A 24844-nucleotide genomic window follows, 5' to 3' on the forward strand; every position below is an offset into this window, starting at 1 on the left:
TTCAATCAAGCTGAAAAAAGAAAACAAAGACTAAAAATAAATTTTAAAACACCGTTTTACAGGAGAGAGGTTAACTTACATTCCATTCAACAAGAAAAGCTGAATGGGAAAAACCTGAAACCATTCCCACTTAGAACAGGAACCAGACAAGGCTGCCCACTGTCTCCACTTCTATTCAACATAGTGCTGGAAGTGCTTGCCAGAGCAATTAGACAAGAGAGGGGAATGAAGGGCATCCAAATGGGGCCATAAGAGGTCAAAATATCACTCTTTGCTGATGATATGACCTTATATCTAGAAAATCCCAAAGATTCTGCCATGAGACTACTGGAATTGATAAACAAATTCAGCAAAGTCTCAGGTTACAAAATCAATGTACAGAAATCAGGAGCATTCCTGTATGCCAACAACAGTCAAACTGAGAAGCAAATCAGAGACTCAGTATCCTTCACAAGAGCAACGAAGAAAATAAAATACCTAGGAATATATTTAACTAAGGAAGTAAAAGACCTCTACAGACCACTGAGGAAGGAAATAGCAGAGGATGTAAACAGGTGGAAAACCATACCATGCTCATGGGTCAGCAGAATCAACCTCGTTAAAATGTCTCTACTACTCAAAGTGATCTACATATTCAATGCTATCCCTATTAAAATAACAACATCATTTTTCACAGATCTAGAAAAAATAATTCCACACTTCGTATGGAACCAGAGAAGACCCTGTATAGCAAAAGCAATCCTAAGCAAAAGGAACAAATTGGGAGGCATCAATTTATCAAACTTTAAGCTAGACAACAAGGCTATAGTAACTATAATAGCGTGGTATTGGCACAAGAACAGAGACATAGACCAATGGAACAGAACTGAGAACCCAGACATAAAAACATCCTCATATAGCCATCTAATCTTTGACAAAGCAGACAAAAACTGGGGAAAAGAATACTTATTCAATGAATGGTGCTGGGAAAATAGGATAACCACATGCAGAAGACTGAAACAGGATCTGTACCTTTCACCTCTCAAAAAAATCAATTCATGGTGTACAACAGACTTAAACCTAAGGCATGCAACTCTAAGAATTCTAGAACAAAATGTTGGAAAAACTCTTACAGATGTTGGTCTAGGCAAAGAATTTATGAAGAAGACCCCAAAGGCAATCACAGCAACAACAAAAATAAATAAATGGGACCTGATCAAATTAAAAAGCTTCTGCACAGCCAAGGAAACAAACTATCATGAGAGCAAACAGACAACCTACAGAATGGGAGAAAATATGCACATGCTACACATCCGATAAAGGGCTGATAACTAGAATCTATACAGAATCCGGAAAATCAGCAAGAAAAAAATCAAACAACCCTAACAAAAAGTGGGCAAAGGACATGAACAGAAACTTTTCAAAAGAAGACAGACTAATGGCCAACAAGCATATGAAAAAATGCTCAACATCTCTAATCATCAGGGAAATCCAAATCAAAACCACAGTGAGAAATCACTTAACTCCAGTGAGAATGGCCTTTTTCAAGAAGTCGCAAAACAATAAATGTTGGCATGGATGTGGAGAGATAGGAACACTCATACACTGCTGGTGGGACTGCAAACTAGTGCAACCTCTGTGGAAAGCAATACGGGGATACCTCAAAGAGCTAAAAGTAGAACTACTGTTTGATCCAGCAATCCCATTACTGGGCATCTACCCAAATGAATAAAAGACATTCTATAAAAAAGACATCTGCACTCAAATGTTTATAGCAGCACAATTCACAATTGCAAAGATGTGGAAACAACCAAGTGCCCATCAATATGAGTGGATTAATAAAATGTAGTATATGTATACCATGGAGTGCTACTCAGCCACAAAAAATAATAGTGATCTACCACCTCTTGTATTATCCTGGATAAAGCTGGAGCCCATTCTACTAAGTGAAATATCACAATAATGGAAAAACAAGCACCACATGTACTCACCATCAAATTGCTATTAACTGATCAACACTTAACGTGTACATATAGTAATAACATTGAATGGGTGTCGGGCAGGTGCAGGGGGGAGGAGGGGATGGGTATATTCACACCTAATGGGTCTGGTGCGCCCCATCTGGGGGGCGGACACACTTGAAACTCTGGCTCCGGTGGGGCAAAGGCAATATATGTAACCTAAACATTTTACCCCTGTAATATGCTGAAATTAAAAAAATAAAAAAGGAAGAAAAAGAAAAGTGCAATTTGGAAATAGAACCAGCTTCAAAAATATGCAGATGAAATCATGATAACAGAACCACAGAAAGTGACTAAGTAAAAGATTTGGAATTATGTCTCTAAACTTTTAATGACTGGCTGTAAGCAGCTGCCACATGGTTGCTGGTCATTACTAAGAAATAAACTTAAGTCTTAGCAGATTTACAGGCAATAAAGCAATGGTTTGCAAAAAGACAAAAGACGATAAAGTTAAACTGGCTTATTCAATTATTAAACATTTACAGAGTGATACTGATATTCTATGCGGGATGCTGTGCTAAGTGCCATGGGGATGGGACAATCAAAAACTAATAATCTACCCAGGAAACTAAGGCATGTACAATATTAACCACAATTCAGATCTTTCCTATTTAAGTAAAAGTAAACAATTTCTACCCACTTGCCTACATCAACATCCTTTGTACCGTCCTCGACTTTTCCTCTTCTCTGAGCTCATCTAGTCTAACAAGTTATATTTCCACCTACCCACAAGATATAGCCCAAATCACGTGTCTGATAAAAATGCACAAAGCAGCCATCAATAAGACAGATGATAAGGGACGAATAAGGAAGGTAGAGAATGAAGTATTTCATTTAGCCAGAAAAAAAGATAAGTGGTCAGAGGCGTGTCAAGAGTTAGTGGAGACAGCTGCTAGGTAAGCATGAAAGTAGGTAGAGCTAGGAGATGCTCATGCCTGCAGAGGCAATCTGCACGCTAACAAAACATCTGGGAGTCATGTACAGAGAAGGGCAGCTAAATCCTTAGGAAATGATGAGACCATTAAGAATGAAAACGAGAGCAAGAGATAGCTACATGGATTGAAAAAGAGAAGAGGTCATCAGAGAGGAAGGAAGCAGAAAAATACTAATACTAACTAAAATACATGACAATATAATGGCCTATTTGAAAATGTATAATGACTTATAACTAGTTCAAAGAATAATTTTGCAATTAAAGGCTTAAAGGAAAAATAGGCTTTATTATATAGAATTTCTAATGTGTAATAGTTTACCCTTTTAGCTATAAAGTTAATATTCTGAGACTATTTCATAACATATTTAATAAAGATACAGGAACATTAACCATCTTAAAAGGGTTTTAAAAGACATTTACTCAATACAGGTTAGGGTGATAAAAAGAAAATTAAACATTATGAATGTATCAGTAAAGCGCTTTAAAAGTTAGTTATTTTGGAATGTATAATTTTATTCAGATTAATGACAACGTTGAGAAATAACCGACATCCAAAAAAAATGGGGGATATAATTCAACTTTTTCATAAAAATTTTAAGAGAAAATGCATTCATATATGATAGTTTGAAACTCTAACACCAACAGATAGTAATCTTGTCCCATAAAAAAATAAAATAAAATTGCTTTATCTTTTACTGAGGGTTCAAAAATAAGACATTCTGTAGGTTGAGTGTCACACATCAATGTCGTATTTTATTCTGTAGCATGTTACCATCTTCACGAAATACCTGTTCCTATGTAACTAAGGAACATGTAAGACCCCAAGCCTTGCAATCAAAGAAATTTAAATTCAATTCTGAGTTATACACTAATAATTTTGTGACCCTATGCACATTACTTAACTTGCATGTGCTTCAATTTTCTCATCTGTTAAATGGGGCTCTCCTAATACCTATTTTACAGTATGTTTAAATAATTAAATGAGGTGATGTTTAAACTATGCTGTACCTAGCAAAATTTAAACATTGAAATAATGGTATTTCTAAAATTAGAATAACTGCATTAGTTTTCTATATTTGTATAAAAAATTATTACAAACTTAGCAATGTAAAACGATATCCATGTCTTAGCATACGGTTTTGTAGGTAGAAGTCCAGCAGGGTAGCCCCTTAAAAAGCTGAAACCAAAGTACTGGCTGGGTATTGTGTTGCTTTCTGGAGTCTTGGGGAAGAGTCAGCTTCCAAGCTCCTTCGGGTTTTTGGCCAATCCAGCCCCTTGCAGCAGCAGAACTAAGGTTCCCACTTTCCTTGCTGGCTGTCAAGTCTCAATGCCCAGAGCCTGTCACATGGCCCCCACCTCCAGTAACGAAGAATCTCCCCCGTGCTTCAACTAGCTGACTTCTCTGTCTCTGACCTCTAGATACAGATTTAAAGGGCTCACGTGATTCGGTCAGGCCCAGCTGGACAATCTCACTTTCTCAGAGTCGACTGTGCCATATAACAAAGCCTAATCATGGGACTGAGATCACAGTTGCCGCCCCCAGAATTATACAGGGCATGTAACACATTATCCTATCACATTTCATTAGATAGCCTCTACAAGATAAGCAAATAATTTAAATGGTCTGTATGATAATAGTATAATAATAGTTTCATACAGACCATCTAAACACAGAGAAACATTTTAGGCTTATACTACTCACTCAGGCTTTGGAAATACATTTTAGGACTTTTGTTTTTCCTTCCATCACGTGCAACTAGTGGCTATTCCAGAGCTTTAATTTTGGTGGTAGAAGGCAGTGCCGCATGCCTTATAGCCAACTGAAATAACGGAACCTTTGCTCGTAATCATTGCTCATATGGTCCAAAATCCAATAACCGTGAGGGCCTCTGCATTAGTCCACTTAACTATATTAAATCCAAGCTTACCCTGGTGGTTCTAATTTTCTGTGCTACTGAATTTAAGGTTCAACTCGGCAACTGAACCCATCTATCATGCAACATTGTTTCTGAGAAGGATGACTCATTGTTAGCAACGCCAGAAGTCTGAAACCACTGAAGTTTAAAGAAAGATAAATGTCAAAAATGTATCTGAGAACCCCAAATAAGAAGCCATCCAAAGCACAGATGTGTCTATGTATTTGCCTGTATAAGGATGTTGGATTCACATACATAATCAATTGACAAATAGTGAATTCTAGATGCTGTGCCAGGAACAAGGAACACAGCAGCAAACAAGAACAACATGACCTCTGCCCCCTGCCCAGCTAATTCCACTCTCCCTGGCTATGTGAGATTTCAGGTTTGAGGTTTCAGGCTTATACCTGAAAGACTACCTGTTTAAATACCTGCGATTGGGCCCTGTCTTCACAGCCCAAATGGCTGTGCTTTTCATTCCTGGGAGCAGAGAAAGATGATTTTGAAAATAAACCAGATAAACTATGTGAAAAAAAGCATAACAACTAACATCACAAACACTCTACGCATGTTACACAGCAAACACAGTTGTGTAATTATATATCTTAAAACGCGATATGACCTGTGTCACCAAGCAGTGACTACTGAAGATGAATCACACCCTGAGAAATAAGTCCTTCCTGCTAAACGTAGAAGTCATTAAGCTACTCCCTAAATATTTCTAATTCTTCTACTTCTGGGTAGGGTCCCATGCCCCTGCCCCCTTGAAGTTAAAACATATCTGTGTGGCTTCCTTTGAACAATGGAATGTGAGCGAAAGTGACATTGTGTAACATCAAGGCAGAAGCTTCAGGTGAAAGCGTGCACCTGGCCACAAGTGTCTCCCCTGTCTCCACAGTGGCCCCCAGTGTTTTAGATGGTGGAAGTCCGTCATCCTGAGACACTACGTGAGGATGACATGCCGGACAGCCCACCCTCACTCCCCCACCCAACCTCAGTGAGCAGCGCTGGGTCACGAGCAAGGAAAACGAGAGTGAACTAAACCGGACAGTGATTACTACAGGATTAGCCAATTGATTCTGACTAATCCACTTACCAGCAAAAGCAGATCTCCAACCTTATAAAACAGTGTCAGCTCAGAACACTGGGGGACAAAAGCCCCTCTCTGAGGTGACTGAGGAAAATGCTAACTGGACTCATCTGGTGACAAACCAATCTTGCTATACACATTTATTTTTTTCATTTAACTTAGAACAGTACAATAAAGAACTATGAGAGAAAGGAATAAACCATCATTTTTAACCAGAATCTTGAAGACAGATGACTCAGTCTAGCGACTGGACCCCTACGCATCAGAACCGAGAACATTGGATGAAATGCAGATTCTGGGACCAATCCGAACCTGAATGGGTACTTGAAGATTTGTTAAGTTTGCATTTAACGAGCTCTCCACTGGATTTCTTCATACCCTTCATGAGAAACCTTGGGTTAGGGCCAGAGGCTGCAAACTAATGTTCAGGTATATTTTGTTCGGGAAGCACAAGATTTTCTTAGTTCTCATTTGAATTAGAATTGGTTGGCCTTTAAAAAGGAAGAAACTTCCCGTAAAAATTGAGATTTCCAACAACTTTTGAAACATAATTGGAATACCTGGCAACTCTGATTTTAAATACGTAGGTGGCAATAATCATATAAAACTTAGCCCCCTTCACGCAAGGAATGCACCCTCCAGTTCTTCAGTCTCCGTAACTCTCAACTCATTCCCTTATTTTTCCTGCCCGTGGGAAGCATTTGAGTTTGGGTGTCCTTGTTCAGGTTCCCGAATGCTATTTACACAGACTGGAGACAACCCTCTGGACACCAGGAGAAAAGAAAGCTAGTGAAAGAATGTTGAGCCAAAGAATTACATAATCAAGTCTAATTAAGAGTTGGAAATCTGGCAATATGGAATAGGATCAGGCTAGGTTGATACATGCCAACGTTTATTTTGGGGAGCATAAGATTTACTGGTCAGGCTGTTAGCTTGACTGAGTGACATGGGCCAAATGAGAACTCTAGCTGAGTGCAGATGCCACACTTCTGTGACAGGGGAAGCCGTTTCCCAATTTAGTGACTTTCTAGCCTTGGGAATTTCCGCCTCGGGTCACCAGATGCACCATTTTTAAAAGAAAAGATGGAAATTCACATTTTTATTGGAAAGGTTTTGATTTCTAAATGTTTAGCATCAGTTATTGATTTAAAAACAAGAACAGGCTGATACATCAGGTAGATACCTGTGGATTAGAGGACAGAGATTAGAATCTGGAGACTAGACAGGAGCAGAGAAAATTTGATATATTATTCTCGGATGGAGTTTTAGTTCTGGCACCTTGACAGAAACTGATGTCATTAACCACGTAAGAGAACCACAGGATGAAACGCAGGTTCTGGTGGCAAAATTATGAGTTTTGTTTCTAGAAGTTGAATTTGAGACATTTGGGTATGGGAGGACAGAGTTCATCACTTGTCTATTCACCTATGCATCAAATATCATGATCACTATCTATCTCTTAAAAATATCATACGTAGTACTGGGGATAGAGCAACTGACGAGGAGTCATAAATCTTCATCTTTAAAGATCTTAGATTCCAATAGGTGGATAATGGAGTTACAAAACTGTATATTAATGTTATACCAAATATGCTAATGGGTGATTTGATCCACAGAGTTTGTGTATGGGAGGGGACAGTTGTCATGTAAGGCTTCCAGAGGCTGTGACATATGAACCAAAACCTGAACAAGGGAAAATGCATCCCCAGTAGAAGCAATGGCCTGTATAAAGGCCCACAGGCTAAGAAAGCCAGACACATTAAAAAATAAAAACTGAAATGAAGTCAGTGAATCTGGACCGTCACGTACAGAATAGTGACAAGCAGTGAGAGAGGAAGCTAGAAAAGTGGACAGAGGCCAGTGGCTGCATGAGCCACTTTAAGGGCTCTGAACTTGATCCTGAAAGTAGTGGGTGCACAGAAGGGAACTGGGCAACAAGAAGCAAATTACAATCGGAAATCAGCATCAGGACTAGAGATTAAAATTTTTCAATTAGCTCTCTATAGGTTAATATTCGAGGTTATGGGGTTGAATGGGATTTTCCATTTTACAGTCATGACAGTAAAGGCAATAACAGGTAAAACTACGGAACGTGGGGTGCACCCACACTTCAGAAGAGAGAAGACAAAGAGAAACCAAAGAATAAAAACTGATGAAGAAGTGTAGAGCAATAATGGGCCAAGAAAAAGAAGTTTCAAGAAGAGGTAGATCCATGATGTCAAACAGAGCAGAGGAGAAAAAGAGCTCTGAAGAGACGTTGCCACTCACGTGTTGTGTATAAAGGATGTGGAACAAGGCTTAGAAACATCAACACTGAGGAATATAATTTGATACATTTACCAATACCTCACTCGTACCAATCACTTTCTAATTCAAACTCACTCAGCTTGAAGAGAAGCTCTTCACTGGGATTTTTATTCAATAGAAGTACCTAATTTTGTACAAACTCCTGATTGCTAGGAGTCAGAAAACCAAAGCAGCCTTTGTATTCTTCCAGCCTGGATGGACTTCAGAGGCTTAGCAGCCTCGTTCTGCTGGCTGGTACTCAGCCCTGGACTCTGTCTATTTCTCTACAATGAAGAAAAAATTGGTTTTAGATTTCTGTTCCAGGAACCTTATTTTCTAACTCTATTTGCTTTGAAACGAGCCACACAAAAAAATAAAATAAAATAAAATAAGAATAATACAGGAGAAATTTTAGATGGAAGTAACATTGCAGGTCATTGGTACAGTTCCTTCGTCTCCATGTTGGGGAAATTGAGGCACAGAGATAATGATTGGCTCGTCCAAAGTTATATAGGGTTTACAAAGAGAAAGGGGTTTTTCATGTATAAACTAATGTTTTTTATACTCTTGTACGCTGCTTTGACATCACAGTCTCCTTTGATCAAATGAAAGACTCTTTCTTCTCTTAGCAAGTCTTTAAAATTAAAACACCATCATTTCTTTACCAATTTAAGATCTTTCAAGTTTATTATTCAGTCTCCATCAGACACTCTAACATAAACCATGGATAACATTGTTTTAAAGGAAATCATCCTTTTTTTGTCTCTCCAAAGAAAAAATTCAGAACTTCTTAAATGGACCACAAAACAATTTAAAGAGAGAGCTCTGGCATTTTTCTACCTTTAAAATTTCATGTGTGGTAAAATTTTATTTATCATAATATCATATTCAGAATTAAATTAGTTTTTATAATCAATTATTTATACAAATTTAGACAGTCTTTATGTCAGGTTTTCTTTTTGCACAACTAGTTAACCGTAATATCCAACACATTCTCATGAACCAAAGTTCAAATCCCACCACAGCATTATTACAGAACAGTTGCAATTTTTCCCATATATAGAGACAGGTATATTTTTACTCAGAGTATCGTATAACTAAAGTGTAATCATGACTGCATAGAGAAACTATATTTAATATTATGTATCATATCCAGTGAAATTAACGGCCAATCTAATATTTACCAATAATTTTGCAAAATCATATCATAAGGAATAAATTTTTCTTAGATTATGTTCTGCTAAAAATAAGGTTTATCCCTACCAACTTTTGGAAACAGAAATTATCAATTCCTAAGTGTCAGAAAAAAAACCTGACATAATAATAATATTTAGTGAGCATTCTTCTCCTAATTCCATTATATTCTTTATGAATGCCTCCTGGGGTTGGACAACATGGTAGCCTTAGCTGATCACTTCCTTGGTACTTAAAGTATGGCCCATGGATCAGCAGCATTGGCATCACCTGGAGGCTTGGTAGAAACGCATCACCTAGAGCTCCACATAGATATATTGAATCAAAATACACATTTTATCAACCACCATACAGGTGCTTCATATGCACATTTTGTAAAGCAGGAAACTGAGGGACAGAGAGATTAAGTAACCTTTCTATTAATATTAGAGAGTTAGTAGATGAGGCAGATATTGCCAGTAGCCGATAGCAATGGATCCTCTTTCTTTTTAATAAATCTCCAATTTTATTTGGGGCAGAAATATGCCCAACTCCACAAAGCACATTCATTTTCCCAGATACCCTCCTAACTGGAAAGAGCTGTCAGATGAAGGTGGCAATCAGCCACAAGTGTGAGAAGGCTTATTTTTCTGATGGAAGGAACGACGATGCCATCCCTTCCTTTATTCTGGCCTTACACATGGATAGGATAGCTGGAGCTACAGCAGCCACTTTGGGGTCACAAGGCAACAAGCATAAAGCTAGAAGTAAGTAATAAGAAAAAGGATGAAAAATAAAAAGATTCTGTGTTCTTAACACCATCATTTAAGGACTTAGCCAGTGCTAGGACCCACCTACCTCTAGACTTCTTGTATGTGAGAAAAACTGACCCCCATTGAAGTCACTGTAGATGAATTTTTCTGTAATTTTCAGGCAAACACATCACTAACTGATGAAGCCTACCATGATATTCTTCCCTTACCTATAATTTGATTATTTGATTCCAGTGCTAGGGAGTAAAGTTTCTTTGGTTTCCAACTGGCATTAAATTTGCATTGTAAAAAGCCACTTGAGATTATTATATCCTCTTCTAATGTCTTCAGACAAAAGTGTGTGAAGTGTCAAACCACCCTCTCCAAGCAGGTGGGGAAAATTACAGAGATGACCGACCACAAAACAGTTCCCTAAAGGGAAGGGCCCTGATGAAAAGACATCTGCTTTCCGCCCCACTAACTTTCACATCCACTCACTTAAGCACGCACCTGCCGACTTCCTCATCTGCTGATAGATTCTGCTTAACATCCCAGCTGTTCCAAGGCAGTGGCAACAGAGGCAGAAACTGCAGCTGCCCCCTGCAACTGGTGGCAGTCAGATGTCTGAGAGTGAGATGCCTCTATTAGAAGCTGTCACCCCAAATGACAAAACCCAGCTTGGGTGTGGTGGCAACCGAAGGAGAACGGCAAAGGCGGGCAACATCAGGGTAACGAGCGCATAAATGTGAATGTCTCCATCCCGAGTCAGCAGTTGGATCCCAGGGGAATCTTCATCATCCCTGAATTTCACAGATAATAATGTAAATCCTAAATGACCCTCCCTGCTAAAGCTATGAATCATACCGTCAGTGTGGCAGCAGCCAAAAATACCTCCGAGAGCCCTTCAGATTACCAGGGAAGCTTGAGGGAATGAAAGTTGAAAAGAATCCTCCTGCCACTGCAATATTCTCCTCGCTACTACATCGCTTCATCCTGTCTTTTAAGAATTCAAACATTGTTACTCTAATCTAATGGATGTGTTTTAAGAATATCAAGTCAATTTTTTTATTTTTAATCTATTTTAAATGGTGACATACTTTTATGTGTTACTAATAATACGCTCCTATGTGTGGTTTTCTTATTGTTTATCTTTGATCCTGTAATTCTTTAATCACTAAGTCAAAAGCTACTCAAATGAAAAAAGAATATTCATTTTTCATGTTCAGTTATCAAGGGACTTCACTGTTCTCTTAGTATTGCTCTAAAGACTGCTCCCTTAAAAGTGCTTTACCTTCACATCCATTTTTCTATATTATCACCACATAAATGCACCCTGTTTAGTCTCTTAAGATTCTGAGGTTTCTCTTACTCTATTATCTCTTGGACAATTCCTCTGCAATTCCACCAAGCACAATCATCAGTTTCCCATTTTTTGCTTCAATGATTACCCTTACATGTCCTAGATAACTAATTAAATCTATCCTCCCATATTCCCCCCTACCTGACCTGAACACCAGCCTTGCAATTCCATTTTCTTTTAATTAAGACTTCCTCTCTTGTGGTATCCAAAGTTTAATCTTCCTTGTAAACCTGACTGGCATTTTTAGCCTATTATTTTTTTTTATTGAAAATTTGAACAGTTTATATAATCATGGTAACAACAAAGAGTTTGTTCCCAATTCTCTGACTATGGCTAACTTGCTTAATTCTATCGTAACAACCTTTAAAAAATTCTGAAACAAATGTGGATTCTCCGACCAAAAACTCTTAGTAACTTAGCATCTATTGCTTCAGATTCCAAAATCTTCTCATAAGTAACTAACAGTGAACAGGAAACCTTTCATTTCTTTCCAGAAGCTTCCCTTGGCAAGCCCTTAATGCACATCATTCTAAAAGCAGCTGATCCTTTTACCTTCTTAATGGAAGCCAAATGCCTTCCCAATACTTACTAAAATACTGTAGGTCTCCCTATGAAATAGAACCTAAATAATGGGTTCTGGAATGCTATTAGGAGAAATTTATAATTTTTATCCCTTCTTCAACCTTCTTTAACCTTGAGATGTAACACTATGCCTCTACTCATCGACAAAATCCAATTGTACCACTCATTCACTCATTGTACCATATTACTGAAATATTCATAAAGTTATTACACTTTGTCAACCATCTCCACAATATAGTTGAAAACAGCATTACCTTATTTTTGACATATTTTTCTATGGATACTAGCAATCTATATATATCAGAAGAAGGAAAACCTTACATGTTTTTATTAACTATTAAATCAAAGTAATAATACCATAACTAAACATATCCTGTGAGAATACTGAAATACTTCTACACAGGAAAAATGGCACCACACGTTCCTGGAACATTTTGCATTCACTCGCCAAATAAGTTGCCAAGAATCTGAATGTTAATAAAGGTATTTATTTAAAAGATGCTCCTATAACAGAGTACTATTTTTTTTTAATCTAATGTGAGCCCATTTTTTTTGTTTTTAACATGTTTTAATATTGAAATAAGAGGAAATATAAAGAAGATGTAATAAATTTAACTAATATATTAAATTAAGATCATCCCTTTAAAATGTGCAATAAAAACACAGAGAGATATCAAAACTACCACCTAATGTTACTTAAAATGTAAGAGCCAATGGAGAATTTGAATCGGTCTGTATCTTATGATAAATTGATATCCCTAATTTGATAAGCTTCTATGTGAAGTTTTTTTCTGTTTAAATATTAGTTTTATTCTTATCATACCTTATTTGTAAATGATAAGATCTGTACCTCACGGGATGAGGGCTTTTCAAGTTAAAAACAAGAAAAACAAGAATTTTCAGAATTCCATGTTGTATTCATCATTGAAAATTCAAAAGAAACTTGATATTCATCATATTACTCTTCATAAAGTTTATTTTTTTGTTTTGCAGTGGATGTCTACTTATTTTTTCATTCATCTTTTGCTCAAAACAAATTAAGGTAAGGTAGAAAATAAGCTTTCCTTAAGAAGATATCTGAGGAGCATACAGAAGTTTCCACTGGAATGAGTCCTATCTTGGTACCTTGGAAAGCCACTCTTACCATAAATGCCCTTGACACTCCTGCTGCAGACACAGAAAGACACGCTCCCTGGTTCTAAACTCTTCTGTAGGTATCATAATTTTCAGCCTGACAGTAAATAAACCAGAAATCACTCTTCTCTTTATGAGAAAAGACTTACAGTTCAATTAAAAAAAAAACCTAGAGTGATTATACAGAATTCTTAATTAAGGAGGGAAAGAAGAAACCAATGTCTAGAACACACAAAAGTCAGAAAGAGCCAAAATACGGTGTGATGTGAATTTATGCAAAGACTGGGTCTTGTTCTTCATAGTGTTTTCAGCATTTAAAATAGCACTTGGCAAATCTTCAGCCCTTGGTTAAGAAATGAATGAACTCTACTTATAGCTACAGAACTTGCCTAATTCCAGTTATATGGTCCAAGTTAAGTGATTTCTTACTTTTCTAAATTTCAGTGGCAGGTTCTTATAATGGAACATGTGTTGTACTGTTTCAAGTTATTTTGAGAATGATAATGGACATGTCTTATCTGTCCCCAAGGAACTTCACCCCTGGAGGAGCAACACCACACCATGTACGTCTTTATATGCTGCCGATCTCTGGCACATCACATGCCTTTGATACACATGCGTTAGGGGACAAAATACTAGAATAATTTCATTTGACTATTTCCGTGTTAACACATTGAAAAGTAATGAACTGCTGGTTGGCCAATCTTTCACCATCTTCACTACCAATATAGATTTCTACACTATGATTGAGCTGTTGCAATAAAAAAAATTACACTGCAACGAATGGATTAGTCATGCCTATGGCCCATTTTATCCACTGTGTGTATTAAGCGGGGAAAAAAAGAAAAACATTGCACCTGAGCTGAAGTGCTAGAGGGGGAATGAATAAAAAAAAGACAGTGAGTGAGGCAATGCTCGTGCCTGAAAGAACCAAAATAACAATCCCTCAAACTAATGACTGCGGACAACACCTTTTTAACAGCAGTTGTTGAAAGAACAAACTATTGTTAACCACAAATGTTTTAAGGTTAAAACAAATCCCTAGTGTGAGTTCATTAAAATATAAGCAGTAGTTTCTGGGTCATGCACTTTGATGACGTTACCTTGAATTTTGACTGACACTTTCATTATGCGGAGAAAGTGCCACTATGCATCCTGGCGCTGTCGTATATTCAGTCTGCCTTCCCTGTAAAATACTCACAAGCTACATGTCTAGTTAAAACGACAAACTCAGAAAAAGTTCTCTGAAACTATCTCACTCTCACCGTTTCTGAAGAAGCCTCAGTACCAGTCTGCAACCAGGAGGGCAGCACACAGCATTACTGTGCACAAACACCAAGATGCGTGTTAGTCATGCCTCGAAATATCAAAAAGAATCTGAAAAACTGCACAGTGCATGACCATGTTGCTACTTGAACCTCGCACACGCTGTGATGAATCCATCAGCACACCACTTCCACGGCAGACAAAGAGGAGGAGGATGGATCCCGGACAAAAATGAAAGAAACTGACTTTGCCAGCTGTGCCCACGGTCTCCAGCCTCCCTGCTGGCATGCCACTTCAGGTAGCCAGTACCCTTCTGCTTTCTCTGTTTCATGCCTCCCACAAAATAATTTTAAATAAATATGAAATGACAAAATGACTTAATATGTCATTTACACGTTTATCAAAAGCTAGTCACACACCTGTGTGAAATCATCCCAATTTATTTCCATTTTCTCACTCATGAAATTATCAAATGCAGTGTTCTGCATGACCTTTAGGCAGACTCAAGTGGGCAGATCTGGGTGCAGAGCATGAAAAAGGCTCTGGAATCTTCTTATGCTGAAGGCTTATTCTGAAGGTTATCCTGTTCATCCTATTCGGAGAACTTCAGGAGACCCCAGGAGTCCAAATCAGAAGGGAAGAGGGACTAGATTCTCAGCTGTCTCATGCCTCTGTGGGACTATCAGCCCCAGCTGCAGCTACTGGAACGAGGAGGAGGCTGGAAAACATCACAGCTCCTCAAGACACAGAGGTTCCAAGATCTGGAGTTGACCCTGCCTCCATCTGAGACTAGAATTACTACGTAACAGCTCAGCTCAATCTCTTCCTTTCTACTCATCTTGTACCCTACCTCTCCTCTATCTTCCCCTTGCCTCCTCATTTCTATAGACCGAGATCTCAAATTTTCTTAGTATGTTCTCTCCCTCTTGGTGTCTCCACCACCCACCTTGCCTTAAAGCTAAGTATGATGCTATCAGGCATATAATCTATAGTTGCGAGACCCAAAAACTCCAAGTTAGATTGATGGACATGGTTTCAATTTTATGTCCCTAAAATCATCACCTATGTCATACGGTGAGCTGATATTCTGTCAGTATAACTTTGCTCCTGTAGGTAAATTCATTATCATGAATTGATGCCAAATTGTTATATGTCACGAGAACAATTATGAAGGGCCATAAATATGCCATTTTTCTTTTGTTATTGATTGTTTTCAGAAATTTCATACATATACAAAAGCGTGCCCACAAAATGAGACTGAATACATAAGAAATACACAAATATCTCCTTCCTATAAAAGTGTATGATGTGCGGTCTAAATTTATCACTTTTTAGAAGTCAAAGCTTTTATAAATTCAGGATAACATTAGGTGATAATCTTCTACTGCATTTGTAATAGAAGTAGCATTAGGACCAACAATAATAATAATAATAGCTACATGTATTAAGTTCTTACTTTTTGCCAGATACTGCCCAAAGGATTTAGATGTAAAAAATAAGATGAAATGAACCCCTACCAAACCAGTAAGTCACATGCTTTTATCACCATTTCACAAACAAGGAAACCAAAGCAAGATGAGGTTGAGTAACACGCTAAAAGTAATGTAGTTAATATACAATGGCAACAGAATTCAACATCCAAAGCAGGCACTGATCCTAACCATTACTTTATGAAGTAATACAATACTCTTTTGAAGTCAGACTCGCTCTGAGATTCTCAGAAAGATCAGATTTTTCTGTATTAATTCCTGCCAACTGAATAGCCTATATTTCATTTTTATAAATTTGAAAGTAATAAAATCCATGGAAACATGTTATCATACATCTCTCTACAGCCTAAAGATAAATATCCAAGAGTGAAGGAAACTGATCCCCAGACCCTAAGTCTATGATCAGACTATATTTTTTTCATGGCTTTAACATAAAGTTTCTTCAAGTTTTCAGAGCATAGAATAAGAGTACCAGGTGGGGAAGGGGCACAGATTCTTTCTAAACAATCTCCTTGAAACAGGTTTTCAAAATGCACTTAAACATGGTACTCAACCTAAGCTTTCCAGACTGAATTATAATTTAGGTTCCAAGACTTGTCATTTCTAATAGTTGTCACTGTTGAGCACTGTGGATGTTAGCTGTCATAAATATATGAGTCCTGTCTACACATTCATTTTTCCAATGACCTTACAAAATTTGCCCAAAAAACAAATGTTGCCCCTTTTATTCGTTTAAAATTTTGAATACCTCTTGTTAAATGTAAAAACCCATGGGTGGCACCCCAAGTTGTTAGCTTCAATGATTAAAATGAAGACAAGAGGAAAACGTCATTCAGTTATTAGTTCTAGATAAACTGAATGCACGGTCCTAAGCAGATAAGATTTTGAGGTAATCCCATCTCTAGTTTCCATGCCCACAGTGGAGTAAGAATACCAAATGCATAAGCCCTGCAATATTTTCTTGACTTGTTTTCAGAGAATATTACTTCCTAAGATAACATTCTTGAAGAACTCTCCTTCGCTATTCCTAACAGTACTAACACCTATCAAACATATATCATACTATGCTTTCTTGAGATTTTAAACACAAAATATCCCAGAGAGATATAAATAAGCAGAATACCTCCTCTTATTTCACAAATGAGTAAATTAGTCACAGCTGGGACAAATGAATCACACCCCTCCCCCCCAAACCACACAGAGTTAGCTCGTGGAAGAATCACAGGTAAGGTTAAGTCAGGAGCTTGAGTAATTGGTGTAATTGCTTCAATTCAAAATATGCTGTAGTCAACCCAAAATATGCTGTTGTCAATAGTGAGAGGCCAGTGTGGTAATTAATTGTTTCACTGATTTTAAAGATAGGGTAAGTTCTATAGCTGATTCTGTTCATGAAAGCACACTAAAAAATTTTTAAGTGGAATTAATATTAATAAAATTGAAATTTACTGAAGAGATATTCAGAGGAGTGCTTACTACACTCGGGGCACTGTTGTAGATGCTAACCATCGATAGCAGCGAACCAAGGAACAAGACAGACAAAGCTGCCTGACCTCACAGAGCCTACATGCTAGCAAAAGAGACAAAAATAAGCAATGGACATGATGGTAACAACTAACTAAAACTAACTAAATAAACAATCTTGTCAACTAACTAACTAACTAAATAAACTTGTATATTAAAAATGAGTGCTGAAGAAAAAAACGAAGTTGAGGAAAGGGCATCAGGATTGCCGGCGGCACAGACAGGTTGGAGTATTTATTAGGTTGGTCAAGGTGGGTCTCATCGAGAAGGTGAGATCAATGGAAATCCTAGGAAAGAGGGAACAGCCAGGAAAAAAGGCCCCGCAGAGCTTCCTGGTGCTCAAAGAACAGCAAAGAAGCCAGTGACTGAAGCAGTGTTAGCAAGGACAGTCATGCGAGGTGAGGCCAAAGAAAGGACAGACAGGCAGCCCCTGCAGGCCTCAGAGGCCACAAGAAATCCAGCTTTTATTATAAATGAAGGCAGCGCCGATGCAGGGCTTTGAACAGTTGAGGGGCATAATCTGACTTAAATTTTTAAAGGGATCTATTATTAATCCATTAAATACCTTAAAATTTTATTACTCAATATATTATATAATCTTTGCCATACACATGACTCATACTAGACTCTCCTTCTCTCAGAATAAAATACTATTACTCCCATTTTCCCAAAGAAAATATCAAGGCTCAGAATGTCTAAGTAACCTGTCTAGAGTAAGACCTAGTGAGTAGTAGAGCCAGGTGGAAAAAAAAACAACATTCTTTCTAACTCACAGCTCAAAACTGGTGCCTCTTTCCTAAATACTCATTTATATAAAAGTTATCTAGAGAAAGAATAATAATTGAGATTAAATAACCAGATTATCTATCAATAGAGACGTTCAGTTTGATACATTAAAATTGAATCAAACGCATTCTCCCTTATTATTAGTTACTGGGACATAATGGTACAGGTCATTTCCCTGAACTTCCTCCTTGAAACGACACATGCACACTCAAGCTGAGAATTCCGAATGCAGAAGTAATCACAGTAATAATGTAAATTCGCAACAGTACATTCAGAAAGTTATTCAAAGTCTTTAGTTATTGTCATTTATTAGCTGTCTATTAAACACCAGTCACTGTGCTAAATTCATTGTATATATTATATTTAATATTCAGCAAAAACTCTAAGAATGGTCTTAGAAATCCCATTCTGTAGATGCCAAGGATGGATCCAGAGAGGCTAAGTATTGAAGGTCATGCACAACTGCCAAGTATCAGAGCTGGGATTTTACCTGCATCTTCACAGTCCAAAGCTCGGTTCTCTTCACTAAGCCACCTTGCCCTCCCGCAGCAGAACATTCAACATGTCACCTCAACATTCCTAACTAAAAGGTCAGCCAGATGTGAGTAGTCCCATTTTCCAGATGATTAACTGCTCACAGAAAAGTTAATCAAGCATCAACATTTATTGATGGCCACAACATGCAAATCAATAGTAGCTGAAAGAACAGAGGATTTATGATACAATATCTTGCGCCTCAGTGAGCTTACAATCTTATTAAGGTAACAAGAGACACATAAAAATGTCACAGATAATACAAGATAGCATATAATACATACCAAAGGAGATACAGAGCCAACAACTTCCAACAACAACAACAACAACAATTCTACATAGAGCAAATTGAATCAATTCAGTTTAGAAAGATCTTTACTAAAGAGGGCTAGTGTTAAGATGATTCTTACAGGAAATGTAGGGTTTAGATCAGCAGAGAGGACAAGGAAAAAACCATTCCAGGCAGAGGATACCATATAGCCAAAGGCCAAGGGAGCAGATGGAAATGAATTCACAAGAGAAAATGAATAGATGCATTTGAAGTGCAGGATGAATGGGAGGTGAGGTAAAGGAGTCAATGAAGCCAGAGAATCAGAGTGTTAGGAATCAAAGGGAGAAGTGAAGAAATTGATATTTGTTGAACTGCTAGTATGTAGCACACGCTTTGTGTACACTTTTTCTTTGTGTAATCCTTGTAACAACACTGTGAGGTGGAAAGGTAGATACACTGTAACCATTTTCAATTATCTTGCCCAGGCACAGCTTTGTGTGTGTGGATGGAGCAGAGCTCTGGTTTAGGTCTGTCTGCCTCCAAAACCCACGTTCCTTCCACTATTCCTCAGCACCACCCACCAAAGGCAGTGGAGAGCCACCGAAGTATTAGAGCAAGAGGAAAGAGTGGTACACGAAAAGGAGTATAAGACTAAAAGACGACTAATCTGACCGGGAGATATTAGCACACGTTCAATATCAGAGGATTGGGGAAGACAATAAGGCAAGAAAGGCCACTTAGTATATCGCATTAGCCCAAATAACAAGGTAAAGAGAATCTCTACTTAAGTGTGGGCAATGGAAAGAAAAACGTAAGAGATACTAAAAAGAAATATGAAGAGGTCAATGGCCATACCTTTAGGACTTAAGTTTTAGGACTTAAGTCCTAAAACAAGTAGTTCCTACTACCCAATCATACACCCAGAGGGTAAATATTCCTCCTATAAACTCAAAGGGAGAAAGTCCACAGTCTAGCTTGAATATTTTAAGATTGTTTTTGACAGCATATGATTTATTTAAAATAATAAAATCTATGGCTTAGAGAAAGGATCTGCCTTGGTGCAATCTACCTCTTAAACCACTGTCATGAATTACGGCAGCCTTATGCTACTTTTACTTTTCTTACACTAGTTTGGTAATAGTTTATCACCACATATACGAACATGGACAATCATTCCTCATATTCATGCTCATTAGACATAATTACTAAGGAGATATCCTTTCCTTTTTCTTTTTGTATATTACTAAGAGTATATTAATTGAATTGTCTCTTAGGAATACAGTGTATCATATTTGTAAACATGTTTCCTCCCTGGGAGTTCTCTCTTACAATGCAAGGTACCACCCAGGGATTCAAGTCAAACTAATAGCAAATAAATGGCATATAATTTAACACGTTGGGTCTCTTCTGACTCTTTCTTACTCCTGGACAATCCAAACCATACAACTGCCAAAGATGTATATGAAAGTGACAACCACCTATATTTTTCAAAGGAATTATTTGCATAAATATTCAGGCATTTAGTCAATACAAATCTTTTCAAGCAACTTACTATTGCAATAACCAGGCTAACTATAGATATATATATATTTCATTATTATCAAATGTTCAAGTAATGTCTTAATATTGCATTATTTGTGAAAATAAACATCTTGACAATTATGAAACATACATGTGATAAATGTGATAATTAAAATGTAACCTATTAGCCCAGCCTAATTTCTTTTACCTTTCTGGATAAAAATAGATTTATTTCTCTGAGCTGAAAATTAATGTTTAAATTTGAAATCGAACTATGGCATAATCTAATAATTTAGGCCTATACCTAAAGTATATCTCAAACATCTTTGAAAGTTTCAAGAAATGTCAAACCTGTGCTTTACTTTAGAAATACCATATACATGTGTAAAGAAATATCATCATAGAATCCTAAAAAGTATATGTTAAATTGAAACCCAGATATTCTTTTATATTTTTATGTTCCTTATTTCTGCATAGACTTGTGTGAAAGCATGATTAAAGAAAGCAAAGATACTAGACAAGCATATCTGCTCAGTAATGTTAGACTTTAACATACTCTAAGTTTGAAAAACTTAGCCAATAGAAATAAAGTAATTTAAAAACTATACATGCAGGAAGTGTGGGCTCCATATAACTTTAGACATTCTATGAAAGATATCTTAAATACATTATGTGTATATAAAAGGAATCACAGATAACGTTTATTTCATATATCTTGCTCTCCATTATCTATGATTTTGAACACATATTGATGCATTCATATATAAAATATATTAAAATAGGAATATTACTCTTAACTTTTAAAGGCATTATTTTGTGAGAGTTTAAAAAAAGGACAACTATTTTTACCTCCCAGTCCTGGTCTAAGCCGATTATCATAACCATCCAGAAGTCTGTCTAGAATTCTCGTAAAGATGGTAATGTTATTTTTAGCTTCATCTTCTTGGATGTTAGCCAGCACCAACCTAAACAGATAATTTTACAAGCTGATATATATATATATATATATATATATATATACACACATATGTGTGTTTTGCAAATGCCAACATGCTCTCCTTCCTTAATTTGAATTTTAAGACTCCATAAGATATTAGTGTCACCCATTTTCCTCCTTTTTTCACTTTTATAAATATCAGTATGTCTACAGAGAAGGTAAATATGTTGTCAAAAACAGACACTAAATAGTAGATTATCAGAAGTTTGACGTTAAAATTATTTGAGAGTTCTACCACTTAGCATTCTATGTGGACTATTCATTTTTTTTTCTAAAATTCATTCCTTATAATATGATTGTAGATTATCACATGCAGACACTATTAGTAATGCTATTCTGCAGTTAGAAAGGTGCAATAATCAAATGGACTCCTGAAATAACTCTTCAGTGGTTTGAATATTAATTGGAAAATAAATTGCCCCCTTGGAGGGACAGAATTTTTCTATCTCCCTCATAAACGTGCTTCTTTTTCTCTTTGTCTTTTTCTCTTTTAAACCAGGATCGTCTCCTTACTTTGGGTATACCTCCACCCAACGGCCAAGTGCAATATAGACATCAGGGAAACACCGCTGGCTGCGGGCCAGGCTCCACTGTAGCCGGGAGGTGGAGGGGGGCTCTCAAAGCGTCAGCCACACAGCTGCAGAGAGCCTCAGCGAGCTAGTTCCTCCTGGCTGCTCTCAGGAACAAGAAGGGGTGAAATCAAGACCACAATGCCCAGTTGCTCTCTTTTGGTGATAAATTTGTAGGAAGAACAAATGGTCTTAAAATATTATCAGAAAAGGTTTAGAAACTGTGATTTTTCTCCATTATTTCTCCATCATAAAGCCAGACACCTGATTTTGTGACATCCAGCAATTTGGTGCAGAAGCAACTGAATGTATAAAACAGAATGTCCCTTTTCACTGCCATTTTTTTTTTCTCAGAATGATTCAGAGATTTAAATTACTGGCCCCAAAAAAGAATCATTTATATAATAGAATAAAATACTGGCACACGCATTACTGGTCAAACATAGAACAGAAAACTAGTAGAGAGAAATACGGTTAAGGACTGAGAATTTTCAATGGTTATTAACTGATCATGGATTGTTGACTCCTTTAAAATCAAAGATTATATATAATTACATTCTGATCAAGATGCATTGTACAAAATATAATTGACAGTGTCCATCTGCACTTAAATGACTACAGAGCTAGTAGCTAAAAATAACAATACATCAAAAATTGGGAACCAACTTCAAATAGTACTTTAACAGCAGAGATAATATTAAAACAGTGGTAAAAGATAAATATTTACAAATTAAATAAGTATACTAGTTTATACGCTGTAGCCTCAAAAGTTTCTATATTGCCTACTCAAGCTAATTTTAAAACCAATCCCTAAGATATTCACAAAGTTCTATATACAAATTTTCACTCAAAAGTGTTTCTTAATCACATTTCATATTTTCCTTCTGAAGTCAATATGTAATTGTTAAATGAGTAGATATTTTCTGATTAAAAATAATCCTTTATAAATAGATTTTTTCTCAATTCTAAAAAATATTTTCATACTTCACCCATTACTTAAATAGAAAAATTAAAAGAGAAATAAAGGCATAATAAAGACTTACTGGTTCTTTTTTAAAGGAATGGTTATAGGAACATTCTTATAAAACATGTATTTTAACTCCTCTCGTATTTTGGAAATCATATCCTAAAGCCATTAAATAAAAGATGCCCACTGAGGATGAAAACCAGAAAAGACTGTACAACTAAAGTTATTGAAAGCAATAAAAATTAATTTCATGTTTGTAGAGTACAGGCAAAGGAAAATTAGTTATACATTTGAAATAAGGATTCTTTATGACAGTAATCATTTGAGGAATAAAAGATCTCTAAATTAATAATACAAAAAGTTGATTAATAAATCAAGCTTTTGTTTTATTGTTTGTGATTCTGAAGTTGTATACTACCTCCACCTAGAGGTTTAAGACTCACACATCATTTGGGTTTTCTACGTTGACTAAAAAAAGCCAAGATCATTAAGAAGAAAAGAAAGAAAAATTAACACCCAAATCATTTAGCTGGTACTTTTCTACTTGACTTGAAGGAAAACTTAGCTTCCTTACTGTACGCTGGTATTATTATAAGTGCATATAACTTAACCATTTCAATTCTTTGTTAGAATATGCCACTCAAAGGATATTCTTTTCTTTAGTGAATTTTTTGTAGAGAACATGTTTCCGTTCACTTTTTTCATTTTATTACCAAAAACAAGAGGCAGTGAACTTTTTATAGTCTCTGCCACTTCACAGTTCACTTGCCTAGTACAAACCTTTCTCCGAAAAATAATTCTTCAAAACACTCTAGACTCTCAAAAGCCAGCCCTGCACTGACAGCATTCAAGAACACACCTTCCCCCTGAATTAAGAGTCACACACAATAAATGAACGTCTCACCTGGCTGGGTCCCACACCAAGAGAACAAGCAGCAGCAACTGCATGTTGTGGACGTTCAATTTTGTCTTCATCGCCACTCTTTGCAAAGCCATAGGAGAAAACCAAAATACACTTAAAATTGCTTTCGGTCCCACTATCCGAAGAGCCCAAAAGAAATGTCCTTACAATTAGGAATGGGATTTAAAGCTATGGAGATTACTCCAGTGGACTGAGTGTAGGGCGTGATGGCTGGAGGAGGGGAATTTCTTTCTTTCTTTCTTTTTTTTTTTTTTTTTTTTGACATCAAGGTGACCAAGTAATCAGACTTTGCTACGCCAGGAACTTCCCCCAGCCTCATTGCCAGCAAACACTGTTCTGTGCACACATATAACGACACCGGGGACTCCAAACTGACATACGAGCTGGAGAGGAGAATGGGTTGGGGGGGAGAAGGAAGGGGGGGAGAGGTACTTCACGCCACAGCCCCCGCGACCAAGACCACCCCCGCAAGCACAGCGGGGAAAGCCAGGGACAGCCAGCCCACTTTTCCAATTATTATTCTTTCCATCACAGTGAACCGTGATCCTCGCGTCTTCACTCCCCCTAACAAATAAAACGATGAAAAATAAAATAAGATAATAAAATAAAGATCTCCTTCCTTGACCACCCACGGCCGCCCAAGACCACGTCTCGGAGGCAGCCAGGTTCAGATCCAGAGCTCGGAAACGACGCGTTTGACAGCCGCTCGGGAGCCTGCGACCACGATGAGAGAAGGAGCCTGAGGCTCCGGATGGAACCCCAGCCAGGCAGGC

General features: G+C 37.2%; 1 protein-coding gene across 2 annotated transcripts in view; it reads right to left on the reverse strand.

Moving 5' to 3' along the window:
* Positions 1-24174, reverse strand: part of GABRA2 (gamma-aminobutyric acid type A receptor subunit alpha2) — a 113549-nt gene extending 89375 nt beyond the window's left edge. For both annotated transcript variants that reach the window (XM_045533071.1, XM_045533072.1), the window contains exons 1-2: positions 24054-24174; positions 21466-21581 (exon numbers count right to left, since the gene is read on the reverse strand). In XM_045533071.1, coding sequence (XP_045389027.1) covers positions 21466-21581; positions 24054-24145 — 208 coding nt within the window. In that variant the 5' untranslated portion in view covers positions 24146-24174. The remainder of the gene's footprint in view (positions 1-21465; positions 21582-24053) is intronic.
* Positions 24175-24844: the final 670 nt, after the last annotated feature.

This window comes from Lemur catta, chromosome 19, assembly GCF_020740605.2.
Source record: "Lemur catta isolate mLemCat1 chromosome 19, mLemCat1.pri, whole genome shotgun sequence".
Classification (NCBI taxonomy): domain Eukaryota; kingdom Metazoa; phylum Chordata; class Mammalia; order Primates; family Lemuridae; genus Lemur; species Lemur catta.